Below are 21,342 nucleotides of genomic sequence, written 5' to 3' on the forward strand. Positions count from 1 at the left end.
AAATAAATAAATAAAGACAAAGCACTGCTTAGTAATCTCAGCACTGGAAGTACATGAAAAATTATACTCACTGCATCTAGTCAAAGCCAGTCCGACATTGGGACCAAAGCCACATATATATTTTAGACATAAATCTCTATAAAATCCATGTATTGCACTCAAGAGACCGAAGCTATCAAACGTTTACCATCTCTTAATACACAAGCAGTGCTAAACTGTACTGGTTAGTAAACATTAGTCATGAGCAAGTGCCAATATGGCTACTAAAACCCTAAGTGATGGAGACGATACCGCCGATGCCTTCAGAATATGTCACACAAGATTTGCGACGTCTATTTACATGTGAATAATCACACTGCTGCTTTTTGGTTACAAAGTAGGGAAATGCAGTACTACAGGGCACAGGAATGCTGCTCTGGGTAACAAAGTTTATTTCTGGTGGGAGGCAGGTTCCATTAACAAAGTTTTCGAACACATGACTTTCACGCTGACACTGAGTGCTGGGGCAAAGCAACAGAACGCAGGCAACAGTAGGCACCAAGAGAATGCTAAACGGGACGATGTTCAAGAAAGAGTCTGGATTTTTAGTTTTCTTTAGGCCTGGGCTCGGGCAGTGTGCTTCGTTGAAATCAAATGTGCACGCAGCTAGTAGGACTCCGTCGTTTACGGTATAACTTTTCAATGATTAACAAGGAAAGAATACTTTCATGTGTCAACAGTAACAGAAAATCTGAATGGTACCAAAATGGAACACACGCTAAAGGTAAAATTGGCCTAGACTACGAAGCTTCCTTTCCACTGCTGCCAGTGGCCTGGGGAGCATCCTCCAGCTCTGACTTCCTCTCCTTACAGGTATTTTCCCTTCTTCCGGAGTTTGTGGATAGAGAGAATATTTCTTGAATGGGGAGAAATTATTTCCAAATATAGAGCTTTAAAGAAAAACTCGGAAATGAATGTATCTTCACAGATTTCAGAAAAAAAGAAAACACCAAATGAGGTCTATGGTGACTCTTAAAAGGCACTTTAAATTTTAAAGGTTAAAAAAAAATCCTCTTACTTAATCCAGTTCATCAGCTCCACTGTATCTGGATCATAGAATTCTCTCAACTCGGAGAGTTCATCCATCATTCCTGGCCAGAACTGAAATTAAAAACAAAACAAAACAAAAACAAAATCCACCCCCACACCCACAACTGTCACTAAGATTAAAACGAAAGGGGACAAACGGCATATAGCCTGTGAACTAAATAAACACACAACCACAGCATCTGAACGACTTCACCGCGGCAGTGGACCCTCCTAGCAGAAGCCAGCCGAAGTCCGAAAAAGGTTCCCCGAGTTATTCTGAGCCAAAGCTAATCAGGGCTAGAGGGGTTGTCAACTTTTTACAATGAGCTTTTATTTTACTCTAATAAAAAACCTGTTGTATGTGGTGTTAGTATCTAGTGAAACATTCATTTGGATAGGACAGGAAATGGCAACCGCGAGAAGGTTCCCGGTATGTTAGAAAAATAGATCTTCCATCATGCAATCTACCCTTCGATGCGGAATGTGCCCTTACAAGACAGCGCCACGTTAGAGCTGCAGAAACGCTCTGGGACAGAATCTCCTCCTCTCATCCCCACAGTTACCCAGGGAGGAAGTGGACGCAAGAGGGCACCATCCCTACTGCTGTTCACGGTTCATTTTGTTGGTGTGGAGACGCTGGCTGGAGAGGTAGCCTGACTTGACCAGCTCACGGACTGGCAGAGCTATGGCCTGAAACCTGACTCCAAATCCAAATCCAGGATAGCCTGGCATATTTTAATATAATTACAGGTACAATGGGAGAGAAGAATATTTGCAAGTAGGACTCTCCAGGAAATCAGGAACATTTTATGCCACTGGTGCCTCCTACTCAACTCAAGGTAGTGAAGGGGAAGCAGAGTGCGAACATCACACTCTGAGCTTACTGCTTTTCTACCATAATTCCCTATTTAATCCAACAATTAATTAAATGTTCACTGCTGTATCAAATGACAATCGGCTAAGAAGCCTCGATAATCTACATACGTCCTAAGGTGAACAGCAGAACTCCCATGTTGGAGGAAGGCCAATGACAAAGTGCCCGTGCTTCATTAATTTTGAAAATACAGGAATTTTATTTAGGAACCACTAACTAGAACCCAAGTGAAACCTGACTGCTTGGAGGCTGTGTTTTCAGCCCTGTCACTTTCTTATCTTATCATCTCATCTTTGGCCATTTTTACTGCTCATTCTCATCTAGTGTTGTGGGTGGGTGAACCCGGAAAACTGTTGGTGAGGGAAAACCAAGACAGCACTACTGTCTCAAAGTTTTAGAAGAGATGTAATCATAGTGATTCAATGATACCTTTGTAATATTTCAATTATCCCTATTAATTTGGATAATCAATAGAATACCAACTTTTTAATGATAGGTCCAAATTATGTGGGTATAAAACATATTTTAAAATCTATCAATTCAATGGATAGTAGATATTTTTCTAGCTTGACAGTTGCTGTTGTTAATTCTGAAAATGTTAAAATCTAGTAACACTGTCTTGTGGCAGACTTCTTAAACAGTGTGAAAGTGTCGAATTAACTAAATGCTGTTTCTAAATGACTAGCAATACTGTGAGAATGCAGCGATGCAAATAAATTAATCAACATGAGCGTAATAATAACTCCTGATTTTAGAGTGAAGTGCATGCTTTTCCCTTTTAAATAGGATTGTCCTAAAGAGACATATAGCAAAATTGCTACTATGGACAAGAAAATCTGAAATCCTCATTACAATTGTTCTGTGAAACTCAAATGAGGCTTTGAAGTAGAGGAGTTCATTTTACTTATCAGTAAATCTGTTCAATAGTTGGAAAACAGATTCAGTTTCGGGGTAATTCTTAATATACATAACACCTTTATTTTCTTTGTGATTTTAAATGTGGAGAGGTTGGAATATCTCAACGGTTTTGTACCGTGGAAGCTGGACGCATGAAGATTTCTCCTGAAGTCCGATACTGAGAAGGGCTACGCTGATTCTAGGCAAGTCTTCGGAAGGATTCTTCCAAGTTACTAACTCTCTCACTCAAAGAATATCAACATAGACTTCCTGGAAATGATGGCTTTTTTGGTGCTCTCACTGGTTTTTCTATAGTACTGGTTTTCAAGAGAGGTGGGGAGAGGGATTTTGCCCCACCCCCAGAGGGATGTTTTGCAATGTCTGGAGGTTTTTGATTGTCCCAACAGGAGAGAAGTGCTATTGGCATCTAGGGGGTCGAAATTAGGGATGTTGCTAAACATCCTACAACACACAGGACAGCCCCCTATGACAAGGAATCACCTAGCCAAAATGTCAATAGTGCAGGGAAGCCCTGTTCTGTGCGTAAGTGCCACCTGGAGGGCTGGGGAAACACATTTCTGGACTCCACTCCAGAGGTTCTGATTCGGTAGGTCTGGTCTGGAGTGGGACCCAAACATCTGTATTTCTAACAAGTTCCCAGGTGATGCTGATGTTGCTTGTCTGGGGACCACACTTTGAGACCCAATGCCATATAGCGTAGTTTATTTCTTCTAGAATGCCCTTTCTCAGTTTTACCAAGAACAAGAGACTGAAGTCCTCAAATAGCTGTAAAAAATGAACACAATTCCAAATACATAGCTGAGACATGGAAGAACTCAGCCTACACACAGAGAGGCTGTGGAAAAAAGACTGCTACCGTGTGCATACATCTTTAGCGTGAGACCAGAAACGTGGTGAGCTCTGTCTTCTCTGGGAGGAGGGGGTTTATCACCCAGAACCAACATGCAGAGGGGAAGTTACCTCATTCCTTATTAAACGTAAATTCTACTTAATCTTGTTTTTGCTTTCCAGATGTTTTAAAGAAGTTTCATTTATTTACATCAGAGCAAGAAAATTCCCAGGGGCAGGGTGGTAGAAATAACCTATTTCTAGGTTTTCCAGTATCTGAGTTAGCACAGTGCTCTGCCTATGACAATAAATGTCTTGATGGATAGGAACATGATAGAGCATGATTTTTTGAAATATTTACGGTAGAATCATCCAAGAGTGTGATTATCACATATTATTTTTAGCCTAAAACCTCTGGCTTTGAGTAAAATCTTACATGAAAGGATAAGCGAAACCCAAAGCTGAGCTGCAATTGCTAATCCTCCCCGTGGCTGAGCCCCCTCCTCCCTTGAGACTCCCTCCCAAATGAGGGGCGATACACAGTAGAGGATGAGATCTACTGTTCGTTCTGACATAAAACCAAATTTGAAGGAAAAAATCTAAACTTAAGAATATGTGTAAGATTGTTTAAAAAGAGAGGGTAAAAGCTCAGTTGGATGGCGTAGTCTGGGCTCCCTGCCCAGGTACTGATTCAAGCCTCTAAATCTCAAAGATGTGTCAAGAGTCACCAAATCGTCCGTCTGATTGGCGACTCCCTGTCTCTTACGAAGGATTCTCAGAACTGAAGCACAGTTAAAGCTATTTCAGGAATTAGTCAACTGAGAATATGAGGAATTTCCTTATTTCCTATTGAAACTGAAGGACAGATAACGAGGCTAGCCTGGGACTGTACTTACTTACATATGCCCAGCCTCTTACAAAGTGATTTTAAGCATCTAATAAAATATGTAGGTTAAAGTAAGATGCATTTTAGGATCTCTTACTCTCTCTAAAGCAGGTAACAGGGAATTATTTTTCTACTTAATTTACCTCAACATAGGTCTGAAAACATCTTTCGTAATTTGCATCAGCGGAATAGTAAGTCAAAACCAAACTTAATCAGAAAAATTAACCTGTAGTCGTTTTTGCTACAATGTTTTTACTTGTTAAATACTATTTGGGAAATAGATGGGTTTTCCTATCAATGCCAGGTGGCTTCATAAGAAGCCAAGGAGAGGTCTGTAACCTCCACAAACCATTCTATTTGCCAGTAACATACAGAGTACAGAGTCAAAGCAATTATTCTGCTAAACTGATTAATGGCAACAATGAGGAAAATCAGTCTTACCTTATAGCACAGATACAGCAGTATTAATATCGGTACTGAATATCGCATTATACATATCTATATAAGAAAGACATTATTTAGATCACAGGTATTTTGAACACTTTGGCCTTACAGTTTTGTTCTGTAAAACATAGGACCCATTCTTTTTAAAGCAACAAAAATGTGATTTAACGGAGCATGAGTCTCCAATATGCCAGACAACTGGGTCAACGTAAGGGTCCCAATCACTCATGAGATGCTTGTAGCTTCTACTCTATTGCCACCTTGTGAGTTCACACGGGAGAACAATTCAAAACTGCAGTTATAGGCTATTAACCATAACCATATGCTTATTCATATTTGTGTTTTCCTACCCCCCGTTATTAATATTTGTTTTAAGGATAATTTATTATAATAATAGTGATAACTGGATAATGGAGTTCTTGATGATTTGTAATTTTTCCTTGTGTGCTTTATAGTATTTCCAAATTCAGTATAATAAGCAAATCTAACCAATGGTTTGGGAAAAAATAAATAATTTAAAAAATAAAATTAAGAATAAAACTATTTTAGAAATAACTCCTTAGAAAATCCTAAGGTCTACGGCCACGCCAGCCTGAATGCGCCCGATCTCGTCTGATCTTGGAAGCAAAGCAGGGTTGGGCCTGGTTAGTACTTAGACGGGAGAAAACCATAAGGTGCCAGTTATCTATTTTCTGCCTCAAATTTTAGTATCTGTTTCATTGGACTGATGTAGGGGCAACTACTGAAAACAACAGTAATTGGTAGGAAAGAAATGCTGAAAGTCCTAAACCTAAAAGGGACGACAGCACTGACCCTCTTTGGGTTGTAAAGATGGATCAGCTTCAGGAGTAATGCCCATATTTCAGGGCTGCATAAGCCAAACGATGCAAACACACACATGTGTGACGTCCAGAGGTACTTCATTCTGTAGGAAGAGAAACAGGCAAAGGTCAACAAGTGCCAGCCAGCCGTGGAGAGACCCGCGGTGTGAGACAGTTGTACCGTCTGGGACAGGAAAATCTAACTGAGACTGTGCAGGAACCGTCTGCCAAAGGATCAGTTACGAGTTTCACTGCCTTTTGAGAACCATCATATAGGTAAAAATAGATGAATGTGGGTAATTAGGAAAAAAGTGGTTATTAATAATATTTTGTACTGGAAAAGGTAGCAAACAAGAAAAATTTTATGGCAACCATAATTATCAATGAAGATGCCCGTCAGTTTCCAAGTTACATTGCTAAAATATGTCAGGTAAAGAATGGTCAAATAAAAACATTAATCAAGCAAACAGATAAGACAAAATACCTCATCGTACTCAATGCCAAGAATCCAAACAGAATGGTATGTATTAAGTTGTAGGCAGTTTCTGGTTTCAGGATGATCGTGCACTTTCCCATTTGACCCATGGATTGCTGATTTGTAGAATCACTGAATAAAACAGCACACATACAAAATTGAAACTGGATACATAACTGTAAGTTAGGTAAATCTTTTTAAAAGATTTACGCCTTCACATATATACAAATGTATTTACAAACTTATCCCTTCATATATTTAGAAATGTATTATTGCTCTAAGACAAAATGAGTCAGCATTAATCAATTTTGAATTGGTGAAGCTAAAAGTGCTAAAATGCATCACTAACTAAAATTTAACAAATTTCATTGTAAGTAAAAATTTAGAGTACTTCAACCCTTTATAAGAAAATAGAAATAATAGTCTTCTGGAGTCAAAAAGATAAAGATATCTTTAAAGATATTTCATGAGTTGCTAGTATTTTGTAAGTTTTCATAAATAAGAAAAAATAAAAATGTGTCCATAAACTTGGAATTCAGTTCCTTTATGAACAAATGATCACATTTTAACCTATCAATACCTCATTACAGATGTCTGACGTGATTTTTTTTAAATCAAATATGGCTATGTTAAAGTAATTACACCCATAATATTAACAATAATTCCTTATCACGTAACACCCACTTTGTATTCTATCTTCCATGTGCTGCCATTGCTTTTTTCAGGTGGTTTCTTTGAATTAGGACCCTAAGCTTTCACACTGCATTTCATCAACATCTCTTTAAGTTATCTCTCAGTCAAAACAAGGATCCTCTGCTTTGAGGCTGTTTATTGGCTGAAATAAATGTCATTTGTCCTGTAACTACTTCCACCTTCTGGATTTGGCTGATTTTCTCCTTGTGGTGGTGTTTAATACGTTTCTCTATGCCCACCCTGCTTATAAACTTATAATTAGATCTAGAGGTTAATTATTAGAGTCAGGTTCATTTATTTTGGCAAGAATACTCCATGGGGGACCTGCTGTACTCCAAACTGGGTCACACCGGGGAGGCACATACTGTCATCTCTGGTGGTCCCCACTTTAGAGATGCTGAGATGGACGAGTGGGTTCGGATGTCGTCCAATGTGTTGTCAAGGGCATAAGGAAACAACAGGAAGTGCCATCAGTTTCAGATAAAAGCAATGCCTTGTAAAGGCCCCACTTAGCCTTCATAAAATCCAACATACCTGGATACGTAGGAGGCTTCCATGTAACTAGAAAACTATTCTTCCCTAGAAACCCTGTCAACCACCCTAGATACATATGAAAATTAAACTGGTATTCTAAGGTAATTTTCACCACTGGTAGTAATCTTTACTTAGGTGTCATATATTACAACCCAAACCCTGGCTTCTATGTTGCTACTAAAAGGTTGCTCCAGACAAGAACATATGTTCTCATTTTCCCCTGATACCTGAAAGAATTCTGCAACACCTCTCCCCATCTCCCTGGCAAAGCTGGAAAGCTCCTATTAATCCCATGAATATAGAGCCCGTGAGTTAATTCCTTTTCAGTCGTAGCCTTTACACCAACACAGATGTGTTGCGTGAATAGTATCATCCTTCCTAGTATTAAGATGGTAGAAATATTTTAAATACTTGGCATTGATAAAATATCCTTCAAATTACTTAGAAGTTCATCTTAAGATACCATTATTCTTAAATTACTTTAATTAATGTAGTACTTTTCCTCTAATAAGGTTCTAATACCCCTATGTGGTAGATGAGGATGTTCTAAAACCTTACCCACAATCATACACCAAGTCAGCCTGCAGAGACGGCTCCTAGATTCACACTGGGCATGGCAGACATTTTCACAAAATACTGCAGGCCAACTCAACTTCCTGCTTTGCATGCAGTCTAGAGTCCTGCCGACACTTGGCGTGTCTGGAATAATATTAAATTACACTGTCTAGAATAATTTCCATCTATTTTCACAGGGCTGGATTTTATCTTGGGCTAGAGATCAGGCTAAGAACACTTCTGAAAGATACTAAAATAGTTTATAGTCAATGAAGTATTTTCATGGTTCAATGTTGCTTCACTCTCTTAATAATCATAAAACATCTCAACTGATCTGGACTCATTTTAATGCCCTTCTCCAGCACAGCTCTCCGGTGGCTGCGAATCACAGCCCACCAGCACCTTAATTGGCAAGATAACTATGGAGAAAAAGGGCTTCCTTCTGAGCTTCATTAAGTTTTCACAAATGACAGCAGCTTCAATTTCTTACACTTAATTTTCTTTCAATTTAACACGGACAGTAAATGCAGAAGCCCTCCATCAGCCTTGTAGGTAGGTATTCCACACGTTTTTAAAAAGTCTTCATACTCCCTGGCTCTTTCTTTTAGCAGATTAGTAGACATGTTAAGTTTTTAGAAACAGCCAATTATTGCTGAAGACTTTGGTGGACTCCAACTTTACAAGCCCTTTAACAACATGCAACAAAACAACAGTTAACTGTTGATACTTCATGAGAAATAAAAAAGGCAGCTAGACAAAGAAAGGCAGAAAAACAACAGGAAAACTAACAATGAGAACCAAAGAGAGACTATGAGTCACTAATAGTAATACGAGCTAATGACATATAAAATGTACAGAATGTTCCAGGCGTGAGGCACCATTCTAAGCACTGTATGTCATTTTAACTTATTTACTTCCCACAAACCCTGTAGAGTAAGTCCTCTGAGTATCCTGTGTCTATAGAAAGGGGCATACGGGAAGGGCTCAAAGGGGACAGTCTGTTCGGTGTTGCCTGCTTTTTGCTATCTCTTAGCTGGTCCATCGTTAATGACTGAGTGGAGTCCAATCTAAACTGGCTACGTCCCCCCTTTCAGCTGCACAATACCGCATCTGTGTCTGATAAGACTGATTTTCAACTGAGCACTTTTTCGGCAACAGAGAGCAAGTTTGTTAAAGCACAGCATAGGCTTCCGAAACACGCCATACCTGAGATTATGGAAGGCAACTGCTAACGCTGCCATCACTGTGATGGACAGAACAAATATGTAAGCGTAAAAAAGCAGAGTATCTGAGAGCCTTCCAAATGTATTAAAAGGTAAGAGGCCAAATGCTTCTTCACACAGATACAGATTTGCATCAAAATCTCTAGGGAACAAATGAAAAGGCAAAATATTAAATTCAAAACAAGATAAGTAAACCACACATTTTTCCTCAAAATGAGCCTGGAATTAATAGTTCAAGGCATGATGATAACTGAAGTTTGAAAGTCCCTGCTGATTTAATATAAAAAAGCAAACATAAATTTTAAATTCAGCCATACCTTGTTGCTCCAAACCCAAATTTTGCCTTCAGAAATTTAAATATGTGTTCGTCTGACTTCAGATTAAGAATTTTCTATCAGGGAGGGAGAAAATGAAAATTACTATTAGTGCCTTATGCATGATTTCCTGATAATATCCCAATGAATACATACATCTGGTGTCCAGTTTTACAGGACTGCGTGCGTGTGTGTGTGTGTGTGTGTGTGTGTTTATAGCAAATGTTCTCAATAGCTGTCAGAAATAAGGAATTCTAACAGTGACTTTTACACTCCTTCATCCCCCCCCCCCTTTTTATAAGCAGAATCACTTTTTTCAACCTTATAAAGAAGTTCAACACGTAAAATAGATAAAAGATGAGTCTCAGGGAGGAGATGGCTGAAGCCAGGTGAGTACAATTTTTTTTTTTATCAGAAAACCAATAATTTGATGATCTGAGACCTCAAACAGGTATAGAGCCCACAGGGCCTCTCTGGCTTTGGGTCTCTGTCTGGAGACACAATTGATAGAAGACTCATTCACACAATGACAACTGAAGGCTCAGTGGTGGCCCCCAGAGTGAACAAATGCCAGCGCATATCATTAGTGATTAGGATTTTAATTCACATCATTTTATTTTTAACATACACTTTACAAAAATCCATATAACATAAATCGGTCAAGAAATTCTATCAAAAGGAAAATGAAGATAGAAAAGACAGTAAGATGAATCCAGAAGTGAGGTTAGTACATAAAATACATTTGCTAGAGATGCGCTGCAAATCTGGGCTTACACATTCTACTAGCAAATGCAGAGGGAGATAAAAGCACAGGTCATAAGATTAAAACAAACTAGTTGCTCAAAACAGATCCTAACACTCCTAAAACTGAGACTCAAGAGAAATTTTCCCCATGGGTACGGTAAAAACAGCAGGAGTCTGAAAGACAAATTTTTTCTAATTCCTCTCATTGTATGTAGCTGGCAAGACATCAAGTATGACTCAATAGATGGTATTCTTTGGGAAGTCAAGAATCAATGGTCCAGGCATGCAGCGCTCTCCTGGCTTCACTCAGGCACGGATGACTAAATGTCTAGAGTGGGGGAATGGGTGAACCGCATATCTTTCAGCCAATCTTTCGGAAACGCTGATTGCTCAGCTCAAGTAAGCTTTTGATAAGTACTGAACTGTGTGGGGTTTAAGAACTAGCGACAAGGACCTGGAGTGGAAGTGTTTAATGTGGCCGGATGAGTGAGAGTCTCTGAGAGTCAACAGACAGGAAGAGGGACTGCCAACGTACATGCGGATGTCTCCTGCCCTGAAACCAGCCTGCCAGGAGGGGCAAAATCGTTTCAATAAATCACTGTGGTTCCAACAGTAAAGCTAGTTTCTCTCTCTTTTTTTCTTTTGTTTTAAGTAATCTTCTATACCTACCGTGGGGCTCGAACTGATGACCCTGAGACCAAGAGTTGCACGCTTCACCAACTGAGACAGCCAGGCGCCCTGCCCTGCCTGTTCATCTATCAACTTAACCCAGTGAAAATCATGTCATCTTTTTCTTTGTACCATAGTGTAAGAAAACGCTCTCTAAAAAGTAGAATTTTTTAAAATTAGAGAGACACTCGTTTAATGCCTTTAAAGTTGAGCTTTTAAAAAGTGTAGTAACTCAAAAAGTGAGTTCAAGTTAGAACATATTTAAAAAATGAGCAGAAATCAACGACTGAGATAGAGAATAACTGTTTCAGAAACAAAGTGAAAACTGAGCTTGTTAAAAGGAGAACTGGTCATTCTTTAGGTAACTTTAATTCATAAATTAAATGTCATTTTATTAACCTACCTTAATAATGTTGTTGAGAAAAAGTGTCAAGCATAAAACTGCAAATAAATGTAATAATAGTTTCCCCAGCCTATTAAGGAAGCTTCCAGTTTTCAGATTTTTCTAGAAATGAAAACAGCTGAGTCTTAATTCTTAAATTACTTCAGAGACATTTAAGATGAGATTACTTAAGGATTTAAAACATGAGATCATGCAACATACTGGGAAAATATGTGGAAAATATCACCTACTTTTCACGAGGTTATATACTGTCTTAATGTTTGTAAATGTCTAATATAAATGTAAATGAATCCCTTAATAAGCTTCATAATATCAGAAAACTGTCCTAGTCTTTTTTTTTTTTTTTTTTTAGACCTTTGCAACTAGAGTATGGAGTCTGCCAGAAGGTACTCAGGATACACTGACTGAACAAATCTTGTGGTCATTTAACCATTAATTCATGTATCACAGACGACACAGCAAAGACCTACCAGTATAATAAAAGATAAATTGTGCTCTTTATAATAGTTTTCTTATAACTGTCAGATTAACTTTACAGATCATCAAATATAATAATACCTAATAATTTTGAAGAATTAAATAGGCATGATGTTTATTCATAACTAAAGTTAGAAGGATGAATGAGAACTATTGTTTTAGATCATCAACTGAAGCCTTTTTTAAACAAATCTTTGTGACAGCTTGTCCATGACAGGATATTTTCTTCCTAAAGCAGAAGGTAAAACAGCTTCTTGATATAAAAGTACTTATGAGAAATGTTTCTCATATGCTTATGAAAAATAAAACAGGCCTTGAGACGTCATGTGAAGAAAAACAAATTAAATCTCATGTAACTTTAAGAGATTTGAATTCTTTAATAAAACCAAAATATCAGGTCAGTGTTTTCAAATGTGACACTCTAGGAATGTCCCCTTATTTCTGAATGTATGTATCTGGATTCTCAAAATTCTCAGAGTTAATCTAAATTCACTTAAAAATCAATACCACGATACGGAATGCTGCGGTAGGGAGTAGTGCCACTGTGTCGCCAATAATAAGGTATCCAGCAACTCGAGAGACACTGGGATGAACATATGTCCCCAAGCAACAGGTTCTTCTTACTCTTGAATTCACACACACCAGAAGTAAAAAAGTTTTTCCTCTTCGTTTCAGGTTTAAATCAATGGCATGCATTCAAATAAGCATCTCTGGCTAATCCCTGAACTGAGATTCCAATTCTCTAAGACAAAAGTAAATGTCAAAACAAGGGGTGGCACATCAGAAAGCGTGAAAACAGAGATGCTACACTGTGCACATAAAAACAAACAAACAAACAAACAAACAAAACCAAAAACCAAACCAAAACAAAAAACCCCTAAATAATGGGTCCGGTGCTTTTCAGTGGGAATCTGGTCATACATTTTCCTTTGTGTGCTGTATAAAAATAAGGCCCAAGCAACCACGCAATTTAAAAAAGAGTTTGCTTAAAGGACAAAAATAATGTCCTACCTGAAGTTTTCTTGCAATTAATACTGAAAGATTAAAACTGATCAGCAATGATCCAAGAATCATAGAATTAAAAAACTGAAGAATGCACACCAAGAGCAAGCCTGTCATTTGTATGCCATACAGCCATGTCGCCTGCAACAAGCAAAGATTAGGTGGTTAAAGACTTTATCAGAAGCCTACCGCGTGCTGGCACGTGGGCAACTAGCCGGCTGGATACATTCAAGTTACAAATAAAGCAGAAAGCACACCTGGCTTCAAGCAATTCCATCTAAAAACCAAAATCATACACATACTGCTCATTTACCTTATAATATACTGCATTTTAAACCTTGTAACATTAGTTAAAGAGGAAACAAACAGATAATATGAAGTAGAGGAAGCAGACAATGGCATAAACATACTCTGGAAATGGGCAAATGCAGTCCGCAATTTCCTTCTAAATTCTCTTACAGTCACTATGTACAGAATCTTCTGGTGTTCTGTTATTTCCGAATTTTCCACACTCCAGACTATCCTTATTGCTTCCTTTTCTCTGTGTGTGCACCTGACTCCATCAGGCTGAAAAGCCCTCCTGGAGCAAGGCCTTCGACTTTCCACTTCGGGGGGTCTCTAGAAGGTGGCACAGTGCAGCAGTCAAGAACACGACTGGGGTCGGGGCGCCTGGGTGGCTCAGTGAGTTAAGCGTCTGACTTGCACTCAGGTTGTGATTTCGCAGTCGGCAGGTTCGAGCCCCACGTCAGGCTCTATCCTGACAGCTCGGAGCCTGGAGCCTGCTTTGGATTCTGGGTCTCTCCCTCTCGCTCATGCTCTGTCTCTCTCTCAAAAATAAATAAACATTAAAAAAAAAAAAAAATCCACAACTGGGGTCAATAGCACCTGTGCTAGCTTGCGGATTCTGACATAAACCAGCTGTGTGACCTTCATGTGCTGGAACTGGTTCATGTGCAAAAGAGGGATGTTTACACCTTCCTCAGAGTTGCCGTGAGGCCTGGTGGAAGGACCGGATGTGGTACTGTTTTAAAATGCCTAGCACATAATGAGCACTCGCTAACGACAGCTCTCGGTGTATAAGAATTGTTGACAGGTGGATACTGAAAGAAGCACAACTCCACCAACTTGAACACAGAAAATATGCCACAAAGAAAAACTGACAGCCTCTAATAACGAGTTGATACTTTCTCTCCTCTTTGAGATTGGACAATTCCATATTCATATCGGCATATGAAAAATCCCACTTTCATTCAGCAGCTAACCAGATTTCCCTCATAGCTTTGTTTTCTTAACTTCAAAGGAAACAAACCTATAACAAGCATTTAGAAGGCAACACCTGCAACGGTTCAGTGCTTTTGCTTGGTTGTTCACAGAAATGTGGATTTTAGGATTATAAAGGCACAATATTTCATTATAGGAGATTTAGGAAAACATAAAAAAAGAAACAATAATGGATAGAAAAGTGGGCTCTAAAATCAAAATCCAACATCATTACCTACAGAAATAATATTGATTTCATAGTGGTGGTAGGATATTTCATGTGGCATTTTCCTTATTTCACATTATATTGTATCATTTTCTCACATCAATGACTGTTCTGTGAAAACTTAATTTTAAATGGTTACATAACATTCTACCATATGCCGTAATTTGTCTGCCAGTGGATCATTTGTTCCCAGCTTTTTATTATTGTTGAAGTTAATGTTATTACGAACATCCTTTTGAAAAAGTCCTCAAATCATTGTATCTGATTACACTCCTCCACCCTTATCTGCGAGGGATCTGTTCCAAGATCCCAGTGGGCTCCTGCCTGGTCGCGCCTGAAACCATGAATGCACCGAATGGATACACAGTATGTTTTCTCCTGTACATGATGATAAAGTTTAACTTATAAATTAGGCACAGTAAGAGATGAACAACAGTAACCAATAATAAAATAGAACCATTGTAACAATATACCGTACAAGATTTATGGGAATGTAGTCTCTCTCAAAGTATCTTCTTAAACTGCACTCACCCTTTTTCTTGTGATATGATAAAATGCCTACGTGATGAGATGAATGAAATGAGGTGAGTGATGCAGGCATGTGACATTGAATCAGGCTACTACTGTCATTCTGGCTATAGGTCAGAGGTGGATTATCTGCTTCGCACCGTGGCTGACCTCACATAACTGAAAACACGGATAAGGTGTTGGGGGTGGGGAGGCTTCCGTAGCTCCTTAATTTGTTCATTGTTGTATAGCTAGCACCTAAAACAACACCCACTAGGACAGTGACACTCAATAAATATTGGAGGGACAAATGAATGAATGCATTTCCTTAGGACAGATTCCTAAAAGTACAATTACTAGATAGTGAAGGAATAGTTTTTCTTTTTTAATAGCTTTATTGAGATATAATTCATATGCCATAAAATTCACCTTTTTAAAGGGCACAATTCCTGACTTTTAGTATTAATAGTTGTGCAAACATCACCAAAATCTAGTTTTAAGATATCCTCATCATCTCCCCAGTCCCCCCAAATTCCATAGCCATTAGCTGTAACTCCTTTTTTTTTTTTTGTAGGTCCTCACTCCTTATTTCCTTCCCATCATTCCTATCCAACACCAATCTACTTTCTGCCTCTAAGGATTGGCATATTTTGACATTCCATATAAGTGGAACCATACAATATTTGTTTTTGTGTGACTGGCTTTGTAGCACAGTGTTTTTTCAAGGTTCCTTCATGTTGTAGCATGCATCCGTGCTTCATTCTAAATTTTGACGGTTGAATAATATTCCGTTGTACCACATTTTGTTTACCCCATTCATCAAGTGATGGGCATTTTGGTAGTTTCCACTTTCTGGCCATTCTGAATCACGCTGCTATGAACATTCATGTACAAATTTTTATGTGGATATAGGTTTTCATTGCTCTTGGGTATGTTACCTAGCAGTGGAATTGCTGATCGCATGGCAACTCTATGTTTAACACGTGAGCCAGTGCTAAATTGTTTTCCAAAGAGGCTGCACCCTTCTATATATCCCTCCAGCAATGAGAGTTCTAACATCTTCACATCCTTGCCAATGCTTATCATCTGTCTTTGTTGCTGTTTTTAGATTTTAGCCATGTGAGTGGGGGTGAAAGTCTATCTTATTTTGGTTTTGACTTATTTCCCTAGTGAGTAATGATGCTGAGCATCTTTTCATGTGCTTGCTGGACATTTACATATCTTCTCGAATTGTCTATCCAATCTTTTGCCCGTATTTACTATTGAAAGAGCTGAAAGAGTTCTTTATATATCCTGGAAGTGCATTATCAGATAGAGGATTTGCAAATATTCTCTCCCATTTTGTGAGCTGTCTTTTCACTTTGATGATTTGTTTTGAAACACAAAAGTTTTTAAGTTTGATGAAGTCCAATTCACCCATGTTTTTATTTAGTCACTCATGCTTTTGGTGCTGATCCTTGTAAGAAGGCTTGGCCTACTCCAAGGTCATGAAGAATTTTTCCTGTCTTCTCCATGTTTTATAGCTTTAGCTCTTAAAGTAGGTCTTTGCTGTACTTTGAGTTAATTATTGTATATGGGGGGGGGGTTGGGAGGGAGGGATCTGACTTAATTCTTTCACATGTGGATATCCAGTTATTCCAGCACCATTTGCTGAAAAGATTATTTTTTCTCCATAATTATCTTGGCTCCCTTGTTGAAAATCAATTGACTGTTTATTTTTGGTGAAGACTTATTTCTGGTCTTTCAATTTTATTCCACTGATTTATGTCTGTCCTCCTACCAGTATCACACTGTCTCAATTACTGTAGCTTGGAAATAAGTCCTGAAATTGGAAAGTGTGAGTCTCCCAACTTTATTCCTCTTTTTCATGGCTGCTTCAACTATTCTGGGTCCCTTGGGTTTTCCCATGAATTTTAAGATTGGCTTGTCAATTTCTGCAAAAAAAAAAAAAAAAAAAAAAAAAATCACCTGGGATTCTGAGAGAAATCGTGTTGAATCTGTACATCAATTTAGGAGTACTGTCATTTTAAAAATAGTAAGCCTTCCAATCCATAAACATGAGTATCCTTCTAACTTATGTTGGTCTTTAAAACTTTCAATGTTTTGTAGCTTGCAGTGTAGAAGAAAGTTTGCAATTCTTTTGTTCAAGTTATATCAAAATATTTTATTCTTTTTGCTGCTTTTCCTTCTAGGAAGTATTTGTATTTTTTGCTCTCTTTCCTACCGGAGTGCAAATATTTTTCTCATTATCCTCTTTAAGGATAACAAATCACTCACGAATACATTTTAAAAAAATAAAACAATTTTTTGTTTGCCTTTTTGAGTTATGGTGTTTTCTGGTGTTGCCAGTTTTTGGGTCAAATAGGCATACTTCTAGAAAAAAGAACAGTTTGTGTTACAACAAGGTTGTATGGTTTTATAAATGTAATGATATTCAAGGTTCGTAAGAAACATTGCTAGTGAGCCGCCGGAATGTAACGTTGAGTAGTATTGCATATTAGAAAGTCCTAAATTATCAGTGGTAGATCTGATGTTTGTTCTCAGATTTTATTAGTCCAGTAGAGTTTAGAAACGAGGTAGCAGTAATATATTCTTTCTATGTAGAGTAACTGGAATTTTCTTCAGTGGGTCTTGCTCCTGCTCTCTATAATCATTTAAAAAAATTTTTTTTAATGTTTATTTTTGAGACAGAGAGACAGAGCATGAGTGGGGGAGAGGCAGAGAGAGAGACACACACAGAATCCGAAGCAGGCTCCAGGCTCTGAGCTGTTAGCACAGAGCCCGACGCAGGACTAGAACTCATGAACTGTGAGATCGTGACCTGAGTTGAAGTCAGACACTTAACTGACTGAGCCACCCAGGTGCCCCTCTCCATAATCATTTTGAATTAGCCATGGTTAACATTTGTGTAACATTCATAAAATACCAGGCAGTTTTGTTCTAAATGACTCAAATATATCAACTCACTCAAACCTAGGTGGTCCGGTTCCAGAATCTGTGCTCTTAATTAACTATGCTATAACACAGGCTAGAACAGAGACTCAAACTTTGGTATCCAAATGAGTGGAGATTGAGTTTCTAATGCTCCAAGGCCATTATGAGGTCTGGCTAGAGGTTTGTAATTTTGCTTTTGAAAGAACTAGCTTTTAAGATTTTTTTTTTTAAATAATCTCTACACCTAGCGTGGGGCTTGAACCCACAACCCCGAGATTAAGAGTTGCATACTACACCAACTGAGCCAGCCAGGCACCCTAAGAACTAGCTTTTTATTTCACGGATTTTCTCTATTGCTTTTATGTTTCAATTTCACGGATTTCTGCTTTTATTATTTTCTTCCTTTTGCTTGTCTCGGGTTTATTTTGCTCTTCTTTTTCTAATTTCTTAAGGTGGGAGCTTAGATACTGATTTCAGATGTTTCCTCTTTTCTAATGTGATACATTTCTCTTTATTGTTGCTTTAGCTGTATCCTACAAGGTTTGATATGACAAGGTTGCCTTTTGTCACTGAGTTCAGTGTCATCTCAAGGCTTTGAGACCATAGATATTGACGTTCTTTGACCCATAGGTTATTTAGAAGTGTGTTGTTTAGTTTCTAAGTATTAGAATTTTTTTTTTAATCTTTCTGTACTGATTTCTAGTTTGACTCTATTGATTCAATCCATTGGCTCTTCTGCTGTTATTGGGTGTGGTGTTCTATAAATGTTGATTACATCCTGTTCCTTGATGGTGTTAAGTACTATATCCTTAATGATTTTGTTTTATCAGTTGTTGAAAGAGGGGTGTTGAGGTCCTCAACTTATTTGTGGATTTGTCTAGTTCTCCTTTTGGCTGCCAGTTTTTGCTTCACATATTTTGTAGCTCTACTGTTCAGTGCACACATATTTAGGATTGCTATGTCTTCTTGGTAGATTAACCCTTTTGTTATAATAACCCTTTTGTCCTGGTAATTTTCTCTGCTCTGACACCTACTTTATCTCATATTAATATAGCTACTACTACTTTCTTTTGATTAATGTTTGCATAGGGTTATCTTTCCCAATTTCTTTTACTTTCAATCTTCTTAATGTTGTGTCTGAAATAAGTTCTTGTGCTTCTTTAACCCACTCTACCGATCTCAGTCTTTAAGTAGTTGTAGTTAGATCATTTATCTTTAATGTAATTATTGATTTGTTAGGTCGTATCTGTCATTTTGTTTTCTGTTTGCTCATTGTTTTTCATCTGTTTTCTTTTTCTTACCTTCCTGTTGGTTATTTGAACATTCTTAGAATTCCATTTTTATTTATTTATAGTATTTTTGAATTTATCTTTTTGTACAGATTTTTTAATGGTCGTTCTGGGTTATTACATTATACATTCATAACTTACCACAGTCTACTGGTGTGGCTATTTTACCAGTTTGAATCAAGTATAGAAACTTTACTTAAATCCCTTTTTTCTTCCCATTTATAACACAATTATCTTAGATATTTCCTCTACATACAATGAGAACCACATTCAACATTATAATTTTTGCTTCAGCCATCAAACATACATTAGAAAACTCAAGAGGAGATGGCAAGTCTGTTTTATTTATTAATAGTTTTACTCTTTTGCCTTTTCTTTGTTCCTGATGTCCCAACATTTCTTCTTTATCATTTCCTGTTTCAAGAACTTCTTTTAGCCATTTTTTAGGGTAGTTCCATGAGCAACAAACTCTTTTCCTTCATCTGAGAATGTTTTCATTTCTCCTCCTTCTGTGAAGGATATTTTTGTTGGGCATAGGCTTCTGGGTTAACCATTCTTTTCTTTCAGCACCATTGTTTCTGATGAGAAACCTGCCGTCACTCAACTTAGTTTTCCCCTTTGGATAAGTATTGTTTTTCTCTGCTTTTAAGATCTCTTATTTATTTATTTATTTATTTATTTATTTATTTATTTAATGTTATTTTATCTTTTTATTTATTTTTATTTTTTTAAAGTAAGCTTCATGCCCAGTGAACTAATGACTCTGAGATCAAGACCTGAGCTGAGACCAAGAGTTGGATGCTTAACTGACTCTGCCACTCAGGCACCCCTCTTTATCTTTAGTCTTCAGAAGTTTGATTGTTATGTGTCTTGGCATGTATTTGTTTGGGTTTACCTATATGACATTAGCTCAGCTTCTTAATTCTGTAAGTTTCCATCTTTTGTGAAATTTGGGAAATTCTCAAACACCTTCAAAAAGTACTTTTTCAAATATTTTTTTTCAGTCTTACACTCGATCTCTCCTTTGGGGATTTTGATTAGAAGAATAGTAGAGTTTTTGTTATAGTCCCACAGGAACCTGAGGCTGCTCTTTTTTTTTTCCCACTCTATTTTCTCTTGTTCAAATTAGGTAATTTCTAACCTGTTCAATCTTCAAGTTCACTGGTTCTTTCTTCTTAAAAAAAATTTTTTTTAATGTTTGTTTATTTTTAAGAGACAGAGATAGACAGAGCATGAGCAGGGGAGGGGCAGAGAGAGACACACACAGAATCTGAAGCAGGCTTTAGGCTCTGAGCTGTCAGCACAGAACCTGATGTGGGGCTCGAATCCATGAGCTATGAGATCATGAACTGAGCCGAAGTCGGGCGCTTAACCAACTGAGCCACCCAAGTGCCCCTCATTGGTTCTTTCTTCTGACCACTCCATTTTGCTGTTGGGCCCATCTACTGAGTTTTTAAATTTTCATTACTGGAGTTTTCAGCAAAAAAATTTCTTATATGCTCCTTATTTGTATCTTCTGTATGTTGCGAGTTTATATTTTTAATTTGTTTCAAGTGTTTGTATGTGCTCAATGAAAATTTTTTATAATGGCTGCTTTAAATTCCTCATGAGATAATCCAACTTCTGTGTGTTGGTGTTGAGATCTGGTGATTGTTTCTTTTCACTCAAGAGAGATTTTCCCAGTTCTTAGTATAAGAAGTGATCTTCAATTGCACTGTATTATGTTACTGGACTCTGGATCTTATTTAAGTTTCTGTATCAGGAGGCGTCCTCTGTGCCATGCCAGTGGGGGAAGAAGGATGCAGTCTCATTATTTCCAGATGGGGTTAGATCTAGGTTTTCCACTTGGCCTCTGTTGACTTTTGGGAGACAGGGGAGAGAGGTGTCATGGCTGGGAGATAATGAAACTTTAGGCTCCCTACAAGGCTTCTGCTGATACCATCCTGGCTGGGAAGGGAAGGGACGCCTCCCTCCATACTGCTCCTCACATGGCCCTTCACTGACACTGTTGGGGGTCGGGGGGAGGGTGAAGGGAGCGAAGAAGGTTTGTTACTTTTAAAAAAAATGTTTTTTTCATGTTTACATATTTGAGAGAGAGAGAGAGAGAGAGAGAGCACAAGTTGGGGAGGAACAGAGATAGAAGGAGAGAGAGAGAATCCCAAGCAGTCTCTGCACTGTCAGCACAGAGCTTGATGTGG

At 38.0% G+C, this 21,342-nt stretch overlaps 1 protein-coding gene across 5 annotated transcripts in view; it reads right to left on the reverse strand.

Annotated features, from left to right (window-relative positions):
* The window catches only part of DPY19L3 (dpy-19 like C-mannosyltransferase 3), a 77,722-nt gene that overhangs the window by 15,714 nt on the left and 40,666 nt on the right, over positions 1-21,342 (reverse strand). For 4 of the 5 annotated variants that reach the window (XM_045442573.1, XM_045442570.1, XM_045442574.1 and 1 more), the window contains 8 exons: positions 12,938-13,069; positions 11,450-11,551; positions 9,637-9,710; positions 9,303-9,461; positions 6,324-6,446; positions 5,832-5,943; positions 5,016-5,072; positions 1,058-1,140 (listed from right to left, as the gene is read on the reverse strand). In XM_045442573.1, coding sequence (XP_045298529.1) covers positions 1,058-1,140; positions 5,016-5,072; positions 5,832-5,943; positions 6,324-6,446; positions 9,303-9,461; positions 9,637-9,710; positions 11,450-11,551; positions 12,938-13,069 — 842 coding nt within the window. The remainder of the gene's footprint in view (positions 1-1,057; positions 1,141-5,015; positions 5,073-5,831; positions 5,944-6,323; positions 6,447-9,302; positions 9,462-9,636; positions 9,711-11,449; positions 11,552-12,937; positions 13,070-21,342) is intronic. The other variant, XM_045442571.1, reaches the window with a different exon arrangement.

Source organism: Leopardus geoffroyi, chromosome E2, assembly GCF_018350155.1.
Source record: "Leopardus geoffroyi isolate Oge1 chromosome E2, O.geoffroyi_Oge1_pat1.0, whole genome shotgun sequence".
Lineage (NCBI taxonomy): Eukaryota > Metazoa > Chordata > Mammalia > Carnivora > Felidae > Leopardus > Leopardus geoffroyi.